At 39.7% G+C, this 17,972-nt stretch overlaps 2 protein-coding genes and 1 pseudogene across 3 annotated transcripts; 1 reads left to right on the plus strand and 2 right to left on the minus strand.

Annotated features, from left to right (window-relative positions):
• Nucleotides 1-103: 103 nt before the first annotated feature.
• On the plus strand, nucleotides 104-3,611 carry LOC148741448 (uncharacterized; annotated as a pseudogene). Its single transcript, XR_016001823.1, has 7 exons — nucleotides 104-1,224; nucleotides 1,559-1,691; nucleotides 1,858-2,021; nucleotides 2,414-2,493; nucleotides 2,643-2,824; nucleotides 3,039-3,338; nucleotides 3,541-3,611. The product of XR_016001823.1 is annotated as an uncharacterized LOC148741448 (transcript).
• Nucleotides 2,295-6,082, minus strand: LOC148741449 (uncharacterized). The gene is made up of 3 exons (XM_088761319.1): nucleotides 5,197-6,082; nucleotides 5,016-5,104; nucleotides 2,295-4,848 (listed from the first exon to the last, which is right to left on the minus strand). Exons 1-3 carry the CDS (start codon nucleotides 5,347-5,349, stop codon nucleotides 4,422-4,424), a joined length of 669 nt encoding a protein of 222 aa, XP_088617445.1. The 5' UTR covers nucleotides 5,350-6,082; the 3' UTR covers nucleotides 2,295-4,421.
• Nucleotides 6,083-13,188: 7,106 nt separating this feature from the next.
• Nucleotides 13,189-17,704, minus strand: LOC148741450 (uncharacterized). The gene is made up of 2 exons (XM_088761268.1): nucleotides 17,518-17,704; nucleotides 13,189-15,555 (listed from the first exon to the last, which is right to left on the minus strand). The coding sequence occupies exon 2, from the start codon at nucleotides 15,536-15,538 to the stop codon at nucleotides 14,645-14,647; it is 894 nt and encodes a 297-aa protein (XP_088617394.1). The 5' UTR covers nucleotides 15,539-15,555; nucleotides 17,518-17,704; the 3' UTR covers nucleotides 13,189-14,644.
• Between the last annotated feature and the right edge of the window lie 268 nt (nucleotides 17,705-17,972).

The raw sequence follows: 17,972 nt of genomic DNA on the forward strand, positions 1-17,972 counted from the left end.
TTTATAGGGGCATGTGCATTGCTTTTTTACCGGAGTTTTTCAGCTGTCTCAGGCTTTGAACATGAGCCCGCTAGAAACCGAAAACAAAGGACACCGGCAAGCGGCTAGTGCCATTCCCGCAGACTTTTTAAATATTTATCTGCGAAAAATATATATGCAAAACTACAATGTCTGACAATCGGTCGTGGAAAGAAGAACTGCAAACAAAACTTCAAAATTCAAAAGAGTCATCACCTATACACTATATATTCGAACAAAGGGCAGCTGGTTCATTTTTGTTATTAAAAATATCCCGCAAGTTATTGCTCAAGTGGCGCGACCTGAAGAATGCATTTGCAGACGCATCGTTCATCGATCTTCTCCATCTGAGCACTGTACACTTACCTTTTTCCATTAAACCTGAAGCAGAAAGAGTGGAAAATTGCCTAAGAGCCGTAGCTACGAAAGTATATGGCCAGGGGAAGGGGTTACGCGGAACCACAAGGGCCAATTTTCTTGAGAAGGAAAGGTCAATTAAGGTGTACCACCATGAGCTTGAGCATGGCAACAGTGTGATAAAAAATAGAGCAGCAAAATGCGAGGAAGAGAAAGAGCATCTGGAAGCGGAAATTCAAGGGCTTGAAAAACGATGCGAGGAACTCTTAGAAGAACTTCAGAGTGCTGAGGTTAGAATGCAGGACCTAGAGAATGAATCAGAGAAGGCAGTTGAAGAGAACAAACAGCTATGAATACCTCGATTTCCTCGAGGACGTTATGATATGCACTAACTGCAGTGGAAACTTAAGAAACCATGGCCGACCTGTACACGAGGTTGGTAAACGCCAAGGGAACCGAAAGATAAAAGAAGTAAAAACCAGGGCTTCGATGGCCCTGTGGTTCTTGGAGTCATTTGGCTTAACACTTGAATCTGTCAAAGTCAAAGATAAGGATGGGAAAGCCACTGAACTTGGCTACGGAAAAGACAACGGAACATCATTTCATGATCTATCACAGGAAGGTCAAGACAACGTGTACTCCCTTCTTTACATCATGGACAAGTTTTGTGTTGGGGATGCAGCTTACCATGAAGTATCAATGATTGTAGATGATGCCCCAAGAAGCTATTTGATCAAACAATGCAGAAGTGACTTGAACAAGATTTTTCACATATCAAAGACGCCAGGAAAAAATGCAGGAGCCCAAATGAGCTTCAAAGAAGGGCTTCAAGTGCAAATTAAAAAGAAGGTATATATAGTTTAAATAAATAATCTTGCAAAAGCAATTCCTTAAAAAAGGAGCCTAGCCAATTGTTATCCCCACCCCTCTCTGTATGTCCTGCTATAGCTTCAGCAGCTCTGCTATAACACCTAAGCATGGTACCTAGACTTAGGTTTGTCAACAGTAAGACTGGTGGAACTTACCTTTGGTAACACTAGTTATGAATGTTGCATAGTGTCACATAACAAGTCTTTCTTCCCCCCCCCCCCCCCTCCCACACAAACTCTCATTTTGCTTCAAAAACATAATTATCTGCAAAATTGTAACTCTTGGCAAATTCTAACATCGCCCACTTTTCTAGCGAGAAAATGGTGACCTTAGAAAACAACAAGTCAAGATATCTGGTGATGGTGCTAAAATGTCAAGGATAACAAATTTCATTGTTATCTCATTTGCCTTGCTATCTGATGGAGAGAAAGTAATGTCCTGCAAAGGTAGATGGATAGATACATTAGATAGATAGATACTTTATTAGACACAGAATCCATAAAGCTGAGTCATTTATTTGCAATGAAGCTGTGCAAGGTAACTGCTGCTATGGAACTTTCAGTAAGCATAAATGTTTTTACAAATCATGTAAAACTATATGCATTTTTACAGGAAATCACACAGTTGGAATTGTTTCTGGAAGTGAGGATTATGATACTCTGAAAGCTTCCTGCAAAGATCTGTTTGCTGAAATTAATGAGCTGGTTAATGAAGGAGAAATTGAGGTGGATGGTCACAAGGTACCTTTGGACTTCTATTTGTCTGGTGATTACAAGGTAAGGGAAAACATAATTTATATAATTATGGAAATCTTGCCATACATTGAAATAAGCACCCCAAACACTCCAACATGTTATATGGACTTAACAGTATATGTTGCACCCCTTTAACAAAATTTTTAAAATTGATGAGATTCAAGTGGCAAAGAAAACTAATCTAAATTGCTTATGCAACCAAGGAAATTACATGATGTCATGCCTGGGCTGCACACAGTATTGTATTCATTCAAGTATTAAAAGTGCATTCTTAAAATAAACACTGCTCCTGAATAAGCACTTACCACAACTACAGATTTAATAAGCACTAAATGCAGCACATATTCAAGTGAATGCAGTACTGTAATTTACAAATTATCAAGTGTTAATCAGTTATGAATTATATTGCTGAGTTCCTTCTTCTAGTTCTTGGGATGAACAGTGCATGTGCTGACTATGCCTGCATATACTGCAAAATACACAAGGATGCCCGGTAAAAACAAAAACTTACAATTAGCTATAATCATAGAACCTGCTTTCCTTTCTTATACAATAGATGTGTCTTTAGTTAATGACGAAATATTCACTTCTTATTGAAACTGAACAAAATTTTAAAATAACAAATTATGTTTATTTCAACAGATGGGACACAACTAAGCCAGAAAACTATTACTGAATGGATGGGAATAGGAGAACGCTGGATGAAAACAAAGATCTCGCCAATAAATCAAATAACAACTATGGATGCATTAGATCTGCTCTGCTAAAAATTCCAATTGAGAACGTAAGGGTAGACGAGCTTCACTTACTGCTTCGAGTTACAGGTACTTCATCCATATAGAATCAACGTGTATGTTAAAGTTCCTGGGATGTAGTCTTTTTTAAACTTGTCCCCAGATTTTCCCTGGCTCACGAATAACAATCTGGGGATAAGAGTAAGTCCTTGCTGCACTCTAAGGAAACAGAACTTTTGGCTTGAATGTTTTAAAAATACTTTAAAAACTGAAAACGAAGAGGTATTTTTCTGTCTGTTTACAGATAGATTGGAGAAGAACATTCTCAACAATGCAATTGAGAAAGACAAGAAAGACAACCTTAACAAGGTACCATCGGCCAGAAAACACAAAACCATGCAAAAAACCATAGAGGCGATTAACAGTTGTGGGGTGAGCTTTAGTGTATGGGAGAAGCGTAATGCTAATGGAACGCCAAGTGGCTTGTACGATTGGACAAGCCATGGTTGGGAATGAGAAGAAAAGAGTGCTCCAAAGCCTTCCCGAGAAGTTCCCACAGATCCTTGATCCAGAACACTGTGATTCAATCACCAAAATATGGAAGGTGTTTTTTTTTTGTTTGTTTTTCAGCTAATAGCAGTTACATTTTCTCTGGTCTGACACAGTGGCATCATACTGAAGAACCTTAGCTTGTCTCTTATCTTCAAACACGATAAATTGCATACATTTGTGCTTTCGATTATAGAGAATGATGTATGTTAATAAATTACAAACTAAAAACTTTGGCAATCCTTATATTTTTATAGGGCTTTGACAACGTATAGCAAACATTATCAGCTTGGAAGCCAAGTCAAAATCGCATAGATTCCTTCTTTAAGGATGTAAGTTGAATTTTCTTCTCATTTTAACTCCTTTCAAGTAATTGCTAAGATGGTTATGGATTTAATTAATGGTACAATTCCTAGGTTTGTACAAAAACTAATTTGTTGTTACTTAATTCTAAACAGGCAACAAGTGGATAAAATTGTATCTATCACTTGGTGGAGAGGTCATTGGATATGAAAATGCTTCTGTCACCCCATACTTTCATATATTGGCCTACTACCTACCCCGATTCATCAGAGACGAGACCCCTTTTAAATCATTCACAGGCCAAGGAGTTGAAAAAATTAATGATACTGTATGCTCCATATATCACAAGAAATGCAACAAGCATGATGCATGCAAAGAGGCAATTCTAGCCCTGAAAAGAATTGAACATCTTCAAGATGTTGAAAGGCAACCACATCAGTATACCAAAAAAAAAGATGAGTACTGGGAAGCTGACATCTTTGAGCAAAGAAGAAAGAGACCACAACTGTGTGTTGCCTCAACACAAGATGATGAACCACCAATTACTGAGGGTGATGTGGACACAATGACCATCCCTGAGCTAAAAACCAAACTCAAAGAAATGGGAATTGCTACCAAATGTAGGAGAGAAGACAAGCTAAGGGAAATTCTCAGGGAAGCTATTTCTGACAATACAAATGATTGATTTTTGATGATAGGATTTTAAAGTTGAAGCCAATACACTAATTCTAATTGAAGCTCTTGGAAATGTCCAATCTCTCATTGGAACTGGGCCAATTGGAGAGGCATTGATGATGAACAAAACAGTGGCTCTGCATTCTGTAATTAACTAGCTTCACAATTTTGTAATATTGCATGCTTTCTTGCAAAAGTGTATTATCACTTTTTCAACTGGTGCTTGTGGTGCCTGCTTCAGCATTCCATTATCTTTAGTGTATTGAACCGGAGTCCAGCTTAAAAGGGGTTTCATTTTCAAAGGGAAATCCACAGATTTACCCTGTCCATGGAGATCAAGGTAATACCACCAGCTCTCAGGAAGGGTGGTAAAACGGAAGAAGTCTTCTTTATTGTAAAGTTTGTATCCAGGGTGTTCAGATACAACCCCTCTATCTCTCCATAGATACCTCTGCACATCAAAGTCAATTTGTACATCTACAGGGGCGGAAGACTTCCCTTTCAAACCTCTTAGCATGGCATGGTAGAAGTTTCTTCCAGCCACCTCTAACCGGTAGCTATCCGGCTTGACAGGCTTTTCATAAGTTCTGAATTTTGAAATAAAATAAAACTACAAGCTTGTGGATGGTAAAACTGCATTTATTACTGTATTACATCAACGGTTATACATGGTAAACTCAGTGAAAAAAGGGAAAGAAAAGACGAGAAGAAGGACATTGAGTAACTCAATCAGTTATATAAGGCAAACATTCACCGTAATAAGGGTGGTGTGAGGTGATCTTCTGGCTCCCAACTGCAGGCTTGCAGTGGCCAACCTTTCCATTTCACAAGATACTCCTCTTTCTCACAATGAAAGAACAAACATATCTCACGATCATCCCAAAAAAATAAAATCAAATAAATCGAAAAAACATTTCGTTCTGACATGTACTCACATGGCCAACTTTCCTCTTCTCAAAGAGCCTATCCACTTCATAAAACTTTCCTTTACTTTTTCTGGCAGTGTCATACAAAACAACACACGATATTTCATTCAAATCCTTGTAATTTATGATCGAATGCTTTCTCTTGGAGCCTACGGCCGCCATTTTTTTCTGTAAGATTACCGCTGATGTGCGCGGGCTCTAAATGTCCCAGATTTCTGGATACGCGTCTTGGTTTTCTTGCGAAACACCTACCCGTTAGCAACTTATATACTTATTAGCAACTTATGTACTTATTAGCAGTGTATTGTTTTCCAATTTATTGTAATCTAGTTTTCTGTTAATTTTTGTAACCTTTTCAAGTACTTCTTTATTTTGTAGTTTATAATTATATAGCTGTTACTAGTTGCCGTAGACATTGTGCTCTTCTTATATTAATGTTTAGTATTCATAAACAACTCTAACTATTTTAGACTTCCTTCATATCTTATAAATTCCGTTTCTTTTTTCTTTTTTCTTGCGTGTGTGTGCATTTGTGCTCCAAATTCTGCTGCATCGATCTGAGAGCCGCTCCGTTTTACCACCTCAGGGTTGCGTATTATGGTTCGATGTATACTACTATAGAGTAAATATATGGGTAATCCTGTGACTGCGGTTAAAGGTGTGCTAACCAATAGAATCCAGATTATGCAATAGCTAAGGTATCTACCACAGGGGGCCCACACAAGCGGCATGTCTGGTCGTTTGTTCGAAATATAAAGAAATGTACGGGAGAATATTGAAGAGTCGTAATATCGTAAACTAATATCAAGGAATGTCTATGTTAAGGCTCAAAATAAATGTAAACCTACTTCACTTGCTGTGTATTGTCGTTTCTGTGGTTCTAAATGGCGAATTTGAGCGATTTGGTAGATTTTGCGTTGACTGTTACTTTTCTGTATGGCCTTCAAATCTTAAATCAATAGAGAATACGGTAATACAACCGAATATATGTTCGTATATTATCGCCCAACATTGAAAAGACTAGACTAGAACGGTACTCACATATCGGTCCCGCTTCTGCCAAAGGTTGAGAAAACGAAAGGGTGAAAGTTTACCAAGATTACTCAAAACTTACGAGGAACTGACAAAAGGATGCTTAACTCACCTTTTATATGCGCATGGTGACGCTGAAAGGTCCGATTACAAAACCAATAGAAAAAGAGATAAATATTGTAACTATGTACGTAAGACCATTCTGAGACCATTCTGAAGTTAGTGAAATAATCATTAATCAATTTGAAAATGAGCCTTGTGGCTCCGTAACAATGACGTTTCCAGAGTTGTTCTACGACCAGAACTTTATAGGAGAAGGGACCGGTCTGCTCCGTAACGGTGCCATCAAGCCACTTCGGCTCACCGCGGACATTTTGCACTAGAACTTCCTCACCAAGGATGAATTCTCTTACTTTACTATTTTTATCTTGCCTGGCTTTCTATGGCGTTCCATCACCGCCAAAATTCAAACTTAGCCCTAATATCCACGCATACCATCATTCACTGCTTGTTTAAATTGCATGTCGAAATGTTGTAAGTGGATTTTGCATGCCTGCTTTGAATGTTTCACTTGATTGATTGAATGAATGGAGTGTATGTTTGAATGTTGTGAGTGTATTTTAAACGCCTGACATGAATGTTGTAGTGGAGGGTTGAATGTTTCAATTGAATATTTGAATCAGTGTGGACAGTGAATGATGGTATGCGTGGATGAAGGGCTAAGTTTGAATTTTGGCGGTGATGGAACGCCATAGCTTTCTTCCGTTTGTCTGTCAAATACTTTCCCACCGAGGTCAAGACGCATTAAATGTAATCTCATTCTTAATCGACGATTTAGGAATAACTCGGCCGGTGTTTGGCCTGTAGTACTATTTCACCTTGGTTTCGTTCGGTAACTGAATAGAAATCGCGCTAAACTTTGCTTAATCGATTCGCTCCCCTCCGCTTTAAAAAATTGCTTAAATGTTTGGACGAAACGCTCGGCTTGGCCGTTGGATCGAGGAGCAACAACTGCAATCGGTTGATGATTCTGACGTCATCGACTTCTCCGTTTACTTTGTCGCTTTGTATTGGCAAACGGGGTAAACAATCGGCGTTTGCATTTTTTGTCTTCGAACGATACTCGATATCATAGTGATAAGCAGCGAGCAGTAAGGCCCATCTTTGTAATCGTGCAGCTGCTTGAGTTGGGATACCGCTTTTCGGTCCTAGCAATGTGGCCAACGGTTTGGGATCGGCGACTAGAAGAAATCTTCTTCGGTATAAGTATTGATGAAACTTCTTCACTCCGAATATTATGCTTAGTGCTTCTTTTCTATCTGCGCGTAATTACGCTCGCTTTTGGATAGCGTGCGCGAATCATAGGCAATCAGTCGCTCTTCTCCGGAAGGTAAAATGTGCGAGATTACTGCGCCGATGCCATATACTGCGAGGCATCTGTGTGGAGTCTGTATAGGTAATCACATGATTTCGAGTGCAATTTGGAATAAATAAACACGAGTAAATTTTTTCGAAGACTAACAAAATTGCATGAGCCCGTTGGGCGATTGCAATTTGTGGTCTTTGAAAAAATTTACTCGTGCTTATTTATTCCAAATTGCGCGAGAAAAATAATGTGATTTTGCATTAATAATATGCATGAAAAAATGCAAGGTAGCTTATCATAATTATGCAGAAGAAAAGGGCGCGCATTACGTACAAAAATAATTTATTTAAACTCTGCAAGTGACATTGTGCGTTCGGTCAAAACAACCGCGTACGATCAAAGCAATAAGATAAAATAAAATTTTCACACTTTAAGGCGCAAAAAAGTTCAAAGTCCGGCCAAACAGTTCAAGGAATTGTTCAGTGAGTTTGGTAATTCTGTGGGTTTCTTTGATTATTGACCAATCAGAATGTCTGGTTTGTTACTTTCTTTGCACTGAATTAACCCTCCTCTGCACTGAATTAACTCTCTTCTGCACTGGAACGGGCGCGCTGGACAGTTTTTCCTTGAGTTAATCGAACGCCTTTAGCTGATCTGTAGACCATTTCCATTCGACTCCGTCTTTCAGTAATTCGTTTAACGGATGGGTGATAGTCGAATAATTACAGATAAATTTCGAATAATTAATGATCATTCCGTGGAATGACCTCAACTGATGCTGATTTACGGGTGTGGGCGCCTTTCAACGTTTTTCTCGATCGCGTGTATTCCTTGCGCATCTATTCGATAACCAAGATATTCAACGGTAGGCTGCGTGAATTTGCATTTGCTAAGTTTTAACCTCAAGCCAGCGCTTTCCAACCTAGCTAAAACGTGGTTACCCTGTTTCTGTCGTTCAAGCGGGTCACCACCGCGCCCAACTTATTGATCGATAGCCAGCACTACAAACGTCACAGAAGGAAAATTCTGACCGCATTCCATTCACTCTCTATCCTGGTCCCAGAAGTTTTGCTTACTCTTTTCTTCTCTATGTTTTTACGAGCCGCGAAGCGGTGAGAAAACACAGAGAAGAAAAGATTAAGCACAGCCTCTGGGATCAGGGTCATGTTCACTCTCACGTTTCACCCTCACAACCACTCAGTTAAATCCATTATTCTTAAAAACTTTAAAGTACTTCAAAACGATCCATGGATTGGCACTATCTTTTGAAAGATAGTTGTTGAAAGGTAAGGTTGAAACATCCTTACCTCTGGACTGTTTTGGAGGCGTTGTATGTATTATCAGGAAAACGCACGAAGCTCCATGACAAGCATTTCGTTTAATGGTTTATTCCTCATCACATTTCATCGTCGGAGGCTTTGCTTGAGAGGGGTACAGTACCGCAGTTCAAATATTAAAATTCTGATATAGTTGAGAGGAAGTTCGACATGACGGAAGGTGAAAAAATCTCTTGTGCAGACAACATCACTTGCGAACCTTTGTTGATCTGAATTCGTATTTATTTGAGCGCTGCACTAGTATCCCAGAGGTCAGTGGTTCGAGTCCCGTACAATCCTGATTTTTTTCAGGTCTGGTTTTCGCTATTGCATAAATAGCGCTGCTGCGAGGATCGTGCATCATACGTATCTAATACCGCAGTTCAAAATATATGAACTTCATATATTCATTGTATCTCATTTATCAGGGTTTGTAGATATGATGGATTTTCCAGATAGCAATGGGAAATAAAATGGATCGAGTCATAATATTTTGAAACAGTGTACTCGGATCGTATGTTGTAGCTTTTTTTTTCAACCTTGGAAGCTTCCTGGCCACTAGTAACTGAAGCGGATCAAGGATTTAGTCAAGGGGAGTTCGGAGAATTGTCCGAGGGCATGCTCCCCCGGGAGATTTTGAAAATTAGGTCTTCGGAAACATGATTTCCAACATTTTGAGAGGTTCCGCCTCAGAGTAATAATAACTATTATAATCTGATGCCAAACGGTGGCACAGGAAACCCGACTAAACAAAACAACATTAATAACAACCCTCGGCCGTTTGGGCTTCACCGGCTCGGGGAAATTCTTAAAGGAAGTGTTGCATTAATTGTTTTGACAAAACACTAAAGGCCTAGCCAAACGAGAAGACATATCTCTGAACTATGTCTCCATGTCTCGCGGAAACATGAAATGTAAGAATTCTTCTCGAAAGGTACCCGCGAAGGCAGAAAGTAACCTGGAGAAATACTGCTATTACCAGTAATATTTGACCTTCGGAGCTACTTCTAGAACTTGTCAGATCTGTACGGCCGTAATTGCTTAGATTCTAGAAGCCTCCAAATAAATAAAGCTTCATTGCGTTGAATCTTTTTCAGTCAATCAGCGGGAAACCAATTTGCCGATCATCGAAACCGAAGCCCGAAATGCTTGTCAGACCATAGCTAATCGATTAACTATGGTAAGACCGAATTTCATAAGAACAATACAACCGAAAAAAAAATTTCTTCCATTTTAGCATCGGGTTAGAAAGAGATGGAAAACTTTAGATCGCGGGCTTTGGATTTAGTACATCTCCTTGAGAGCTCTTGAAGATCTTGAGTGTCCACCCGGACTGACTCACGTGAAGCTACGCCAAAGTTTGGCATCAATCAGGGCACAATTGGTTGAAAGATGCTGGGACTCGTTGACCCGCCCTAGATTTGCACCTATTGTTCTGTTTTGGAGGTGTCAGTTAGATTACTATCCATCGCTTGGCGCAAAACAATGTATCCTATTAATAAAAGAGAGATTTCGGCTAGCGAAAAATTTACGAAGTACTCGAAGTGCTCGCTGCCCGCCATCTGTATTTTTCCAAAGTGCTCGCTGCTCGCTATCTGTAAAGTGCTCGCTGCTCGCAAGAAAAATTTGACAACTGCTCGTGATCGCAAAAATAAACACACTGCTCGCATGCTCGCAAAGACCATTCGATACTCCTATAAGTCAAAACACGGGCTGCCCTGTTTTGTAGTTTTTGTATCTTGTTTAGCAAAGTTATCCCGCAGTTTCCCCAAACAATATATTACAATAGTCAAAATGTGGCTGAGTCAGAGCTTGATATATTAGATACAAAGTCGCTTGACGGACAAGGTGCCTTATTCGTGTTATAGCCCCAATGCCAGAAGCGACCTTCTTAGTTAGTTTATCGATGTGACTGCTCCAATCGAGTTTGTTATCAATGGTTACTCCAAGTGATTTTGCAGTGGTGCAAAATCCATGATAAACTAACCTGTTTATCATGGATTGTGATTGTCGGAGAATCTGTGAGAGTACTTAATCTCTGCCTTGAACCGATAAGCATAAACTCGGTTTTAGTCATATTTAGAGTAAGTTTGTGTGCCCTCAACCAACTCTGAACACTTTCTAAGTCTTGGTTTAAATATAACTGAAGATTGCCTACACTAATTTTTTTGATTATAGACTAGTGAGCAGCACTTCTGTGAGCAGTAGTTGTAAAACTTCTTCTATTTTCCTACGCGTTTCGTCTAACTGTCGTAGACTTCTTCAGGGAGTTTTACAAGTATGACTAAACGCCTGTATTTATAAGCCAATGTTACAGGGGCCGATGACCGTAAAGGCTTGGCCGGACTTACGAACAGGAACAGGTGAAGTTGTGAAAAAATTGTGAAAAATTTGTGAAAAATTTAATACGTGTAAGGCAAGGTGAGAAAAATATTTTGGGGGCCACAGTTTTAGCTAGAACCCTAACCCGCGTACGTAAGGTGCGTTAATGTATAACAGAAATAGCAGTGGCCCTAGAATCGCCCCCCTGGGGTACACCACAAGTTACTGAACGATTATTAGATAACGACCCATTAATGGAGCACATTTGTGTGCGATTCTCCAAGTAAGACTCAAACCAGTTATACGCATTTCCACTTATGCTGTAGTGGCTTAACTTAGATAAAAGAATCTTGTGATCAACTGTGTCGAAGGCCTTTTTTAAATCAAGAAAAACGACAGCGTTGATTTTGCCACGATCAATATTATATGTCCAAGTGTCCGTGGCTTCAAGGAGGGCCGTAACGGTTGAGTGAGTAGAGCGAAAACCTGATTGATGTTTACAGATGATACTGTGCTCTTCTAAATAGGCATATACACCGAATGCAAATATGGCGTCCAATTTGAGTTGCCATTGTTCTGGACTGACTAGCCTCTCACACATGTAATAATGCTTTTGCATTTCCAGGTGAAGACGAGGCTAGTCAGTCCAGAACAATGGCAATTCAAATTGGACGCCATATTTGCATTCGGCGTATAATTGGTCAAACACTTTGGCTACGACTGAAATCACGGAAATTGGACGATAATTAATGGATAATTAATGAGGAATATGGCAAGAATGTCTGAATATGATTTTGACATTACATTCAAAACTTCTGCTGACAATGCTAATGCAGATTTTTCCAGTCGATTTCAACTACAATCTCTACCTGAAAATGAAAGCACTAGCCAGGTCCTTTCTGTGGTGGCCTGGAATTGATCTTGATATAGAAGAGAGGGTAAGGCTTTGTGATGTGTTTACCCAGGTACATCATTCTCCTAAGGCAGTTCCTTTACTGCTGTGGCCTTGGTCAACTGAGCCTTGGCAGAGAATTCATGTTGATTATGCTGAGGTGAAAGGTCAACAGTTTCTCCTGACAAACTTTCAAAAGGATGTACCGGGCTTGTCCTGACCAGGGGTCACTTCAGCAAAAGGTGGCTAATGTCCTATTCCACTACAGAAACACACCACACTCCACAACTGACCAAACCCCTGCTCAGCTGTTTTTAAAAAGAGAGCCCAGAACACACCTCTCCTTGGTTAAACCCAGCTTGCAAAGGCATGTAGAAAAGAAGCAGGTAGTATCCAAATTATACAGGGATGGGCTTCACCCGTGAGGGCGAGTTTTTTATTTATATCAACCAGTTAGGGTAAAGAACACTAGAGGATGGAAGGAGAAGTGGATAGCAGGCACTATTGTGGCAGTAAAGGGCCCTGAAACATACCTCGTACGTGTCCCGAGCAGTAATCGTCGCTTTGTACACGCTAATCACTTGATACCAGATGATGCCAGAGGACTGGATTCCCATGGGGAAAAGATTACACCAGATGTGTTTAAAAAGAATCCATCCTTGGATTTAAAAGGAGCATTCCTCAGTTCCGGTGGAAATTCCCAAATTCCATTCTAAAGATAACAATAAATTATCTAGCAAATCTGGTGTTATTGCTGTACCAACTGTTGAAAATGATATCGAATTAGAAAGCAGTGATGATTCTGGGTGTGAGAGTCCCGATACAGCCATTACCAGGCCCATTGAACCTACCCACAGTAAATCCGAGGCCGGTCCAGTGGTCACCCGATCAGGGCGAGTGATCAAGCCTCTAAACAGGTTGAGTTTGTAGTTTATGTTAGCAAATTATGTTTATGGTTTAAAAAAAAAACTGTATAGGAAGGAGGAAATGTAGCATTTGTAGGTCACGTGATGTAAGATGATGCTATACCTGAAGAATACAGTTGAGTTAATGTCTACTGTAGACTACACGTGTTTTCTGTTTGTCCTTTTATTTCGCTTCTAATATCCTTCAGGATACAAAAGTTTGTACATTTCATTTATAGTTAATGAAAAGAATTACTCCTCACTGAGTTCATTTGACGATTCAGTTAATTATACCACGAAAAAATATTTTTTCAGTTATCACATTTAGAATAAAAATGAAAGTGAAAACACATTGTGAGCTGTAGTCTCCCTTGCAGCCGTTTTTAGGATCGTCACGCAACGCTCCTCCCCACCAACGTCTGCTCGCGAGAGAGACACATTCCTTTCTCTTTGTTATTGAAAACCAATAGAATGCAAGTTATCGTTATCGGCTACGCCAATCAAATTCCTCCTTAGATTTGCTGGGCGCGCGAAACAAAAAGCAGATACACACGTGCACGGTCTTGCCCAATTAAGTGGAAGATGAATGTTACTCCGAAAAAGATATTGAATAGTGATACAAATTGCTTTATTTGTTCACCTACAATCACTTCTAAACAACGTGTTCGTGTTTTTAAATCTGGTAGTACGGGAAGAAGCTCTGTTGACTTTCAAGGACTTATAAACAAGGCACTGGACATCTACGTAAATGTTTACTCTGATTTGGACGTTGCAGTGTGCATTAAATGCTACAAGTCTTTGGTGAAATACCATAAAAGCGGAAGAACATGTCAGAGAGATAAAGACTGAGCTCAAGTCTGCTTTTTTAAAAAACATCTTTCATTTGTAAGTTTAAATGAACTTCCTACGACTTGTTCTTCTTCCAACTTAACTCCCTCGAGTTCAACCTTACCAAGGCTCACTTTTAGTCCGATTGGTAAATCACAAGGTTGTTTATTCGACAATGGCATGTTTTAACTCGTACGAAGCGCTTTCGCCGCCACATTTGTCACATCGAGTAATCGAAAGGGACTTAGACCAGGTTTCCAGAATATGGAAACCTGTTTCTTATTGGTCAATTTTAGGGAAAGGAATGTGTCTCTCTCATGAGCAGCCGTTGGTGGGGAGGAGCATTGCGTGACGACCCTAAAAACGGCTGCGAGGGAGACTATGTGAGCTGGAAAGCTAAATTGACTCACTGGTTCCTCCTCAGCAACCACAAAATACAAGTTGTGGAGCGGAAATCTATTTACTGCTGCAAGATACAGTAATAGTATACAATAACAGTAAAAAAGTCAACAGTGTATAGATGTGTTTGTAACTCGCGTGGCTGTTGCATGACTTTCACACCCGACACCTCACAATTACAGTACGCCTTACAAATGGCTGCACTAATAGGGGATATTGTTTTATGAAAAGTGAAAAAAAAAAAAAAAAAGGAACACATTTTTTGCTGTTTAGCTTCATGAGAGGCGGAACCGAAAAAAAAAAAAAAAACTATCACGCGAGGAAGAAACCCTTGGAAGGATATGTATATTTCAGCTTCAAATTACAAGCTTCCCAAAAGGGTTTTTCTACCAACTTGTTATTTTTCTTTGTCTTGTAATTGGTCAAAGTTAGCTTTGTCACAGAACAAAGATACCAAAATAAATGCAGCGAGGACCATTTCCACACTGATCAGGAAAACGGATAGACTTGTTTCAATTCGATTCGCAACGCCTAAAACAGAAAGCGCTAAAATATTGATCGCCACGCGATACAAGACGCACCCTTTGTTGAAAGCTATGCTCACTGCTTGACCATTGGAGATATACAACACTGCGTGCGCTGCATTCAGACTAAAGTAAAAACTCAGGAAAACTCCTGAATAACCTAAGAAAGGATCCAAGCTGAGTGCGTTACTTAAACGGGTTACGTCTTTCAAGTACATACTTGCTGAAAACTGCACAATACCTAGCAAGAGAACCGCGATAGACGAACAAGGACCGACAGGAAACCGTAACAGAAGACCGAAGATCTCCTTGAAAAACAAACCTAAGGTTGCATCCTCTTCGGTGGAAATCCAAACCAAAAAAATACCAACAGCTAAGGAATTGTCGAGGACTGCAAAGAAGGTGATGCAATACACTGGAGCTGTTCCCTTCAAATACAGGACTATTACAGACATGTTGACAAGGATCAGTCTAGTGAGTACAGTTATGTTGATATGGCCATGTCCTGGGACTTTATGCACAGATCTTGAAGCTATCACCAGCAAATACCCCTCGACAGTAAGAGCGAGCCCTCCAAGCTGAATGTAGCTGGCGCTTCGGCCAACAAGCTCGACATTGTACAAAAAACCCCACAAGGAAGGTACTAAGAGCATAGATGCACCCGCAAGGATGTAGAGTAAGGATGACCATTGCGTGAAGCGTTCCGTTTTGGTCAGCGACCTGGACCTTTCAAAAGATAGCACTGATTTGAGCCAGGCGGTCGACATTGTTGAGCAGTTGCTTTCTGAAAAAAGGGTAAACATGAATTTTGACAGTCCCTCCTTCATTAAGTTTCTATTATCAACTCTGACTCTGCGAAATCGTGGGGAAACGTGGGAAACTGATCGATCAAGCCTTCAACGATTATTTCTTACTTTCGGTGTTTATAAGAAAATGGTCGGTAGATTTTAGTACTTTAAATTCGTAGCTAAACTGAGCATCTTTAAATCATGGCTAGGGACCAGACATTATTCATCACTCGAGGAGAGGGGGGAGGGGGCGTAGGGTTTTGAGGGTCACTTAGTTTTCGTGGGAACTGAAGGGGGGGGGGGTAAGTTGTAACTAACTGAGAATAAAGAGGGGACTATAGAATACTTCAGAGGCCAAGGGGAGGGGGTCAGGTTCAACCAAAATACTCCGACCCCTTCCCCCTCAGGCGATAAATAATGGCTGGTCCCTTATTTTGCGTGAATCACTAATGATTCTATTGTCTGTGCTTATGTTGGCCAGAGACAAAAGTAATTAAGGGAAATACGTAATTATTCCTCTTTAAAATGATCGCTCTAGGTAGCGTAATAATATGCATAGACGACGTTTTGTGTGGGCGAAACACGCTAAGATCTTTGTTTATCTTAAGCTCCCAGTTGCAAAATTTAATTTCCTTTGCTAACAAACAGTTCAATGTGGGCGGCGAAAGAAGTAGTCAGGAAACGGACATTTACAAGAATTAAAGGAAACACGAAGGAGTTTAGATATCATGTACACGAACGACACAATAATAACGGAAATCTGAAAGAATTTTTATTGTCTTTAAGAGCTCTTGGGTGTTGTTGTTTTTTTTTTTAAAAATAGCTAAAACAAAGCTCTCGACAATGGATCAATACGAAGTAGATATGCTCTATTCAATTGCAAATTTGAAACGGAGTAGAAGTATCACAGAGCACGCTATTTCCTCTCAATGTATGGCTCAGTTGTCTCTTTACCTTTCCAAAAAGCGAACAAATTAGAATTAAAACTTTGTAAACTGCCAGAAACATCAGAAACACAAGCCAATATAGTCTACTTCTTAGAATTAAAAGATTTTGAATAAATTAAAACGTTTTAGACTTCATGCATCAATGGAAAGTCACTGTGCTTTACCACCGAAGGGAAATGCAGGACTGTTTAGCATCAAGTCGCGACCATCTAAGTGAAAACCTTTTCCAGAAATTGAGCAGAATCGTGAACCCGCATAAGTTCCGTTAAACACTCCCAAGTTCAGTAAAACAACCATAGCAAATACTGAAAGAAAGATCACGCACACACAGGGCTAGAAGCGTCCGAATGATTTTCAGCGAGAAAGAGATATAAGGTCGTAGTAGTAGCAAGTAGGATAAACATTGTAAGAAATATACAACTTTTTTTAGAGACATGTTTCGGCATGCTTATGCCATCTTCAATCAATGAGTAACTGAACGTGAGTAATTATATAACAGACAAGTAGATGAATAAAATATTTACAGTATGATGTAATACAAAAGCGGGTACTAATTACAGCGTGACAACAAACATGGTATGAACTAAAATGCTAGAAAAGTGTTATAATGCTGTAATTGTTTGTTAAGTTCAGGTTTGATCTTATTTATATAAAAAGCTTCTTTGAGTTTTAAATCGAGTTGTTGGCAGAATCCAGAGTACTAAAGCAAGAAAGGGAGTATTTGTTCTTACAAGAAAGAGATGTGTTAAAATGCTTAAAAATATGCGAGTTTTTATCGCTTTCCGTGTGCTCCTTTATCCTAGTGGAGAAGTGGCGACTAGTTTATCATATTCATGACCTATAATCCAGCTATTATCGACCAAAAAAAGTTCGAATTGTTTAAATTGGTGATACAAGCACGAAACTCTCACAGATTGTTAGGGGCTCTAAGGGAATTATTTTCTGATGTAGGGCCGAACCAAATTAAGCTCTGGAGTCCAGATCTGCGAGCAGTTGAAAAATGATCCTCACCTTTTCCAGTTACTGCGGGTACTTCACAAACAGACTTTTTGCTCCCACTGGCACCTTTCACACAACAACAGGATTGATTGACTTGTGGATCCCGTGTGTAAAATGTTTCAATGATAATTTATGCTGGAGAAATATTCACACGTACTCAAAATAGCTAACGACGTTTAGAAAGGTGACCACCACAGCAGAAAGACACTGGGACCAACTGTGAATCGGTGCCTCGATTTCAGACTTCAACTGTTCAAACATCTCGATCTCTGTGACTTTCTTAAAACTAGCTTTATTTCATGACAGACGCTCGTGCAGCCGGTACCGGACAGTTCGAAACCACCGGCAGCGAGAGGCTTCTGCAATAAGGTGCAGAAGTCGAGGTCTTGTACAGCCAAAGCATCCTTATTTTCCAAAAATATCCCTTATCGTAATAATTTTTTACATGGTTTACGCCGTCTGTAATG

This window comes from Stylophora pistillata, chromosome 1 (genome assembly GCF_964205215.1).
Source record: "Stylophora pistillata chromosome 1, jaStyPist1.2, whole genome shotgun sequence".
NCBI lineage: Eukaryota > Metazoa > Cnidaria > Anthozoa > Scleractinia > Pocilloporidae > Stylophora > Stylophora pistillata.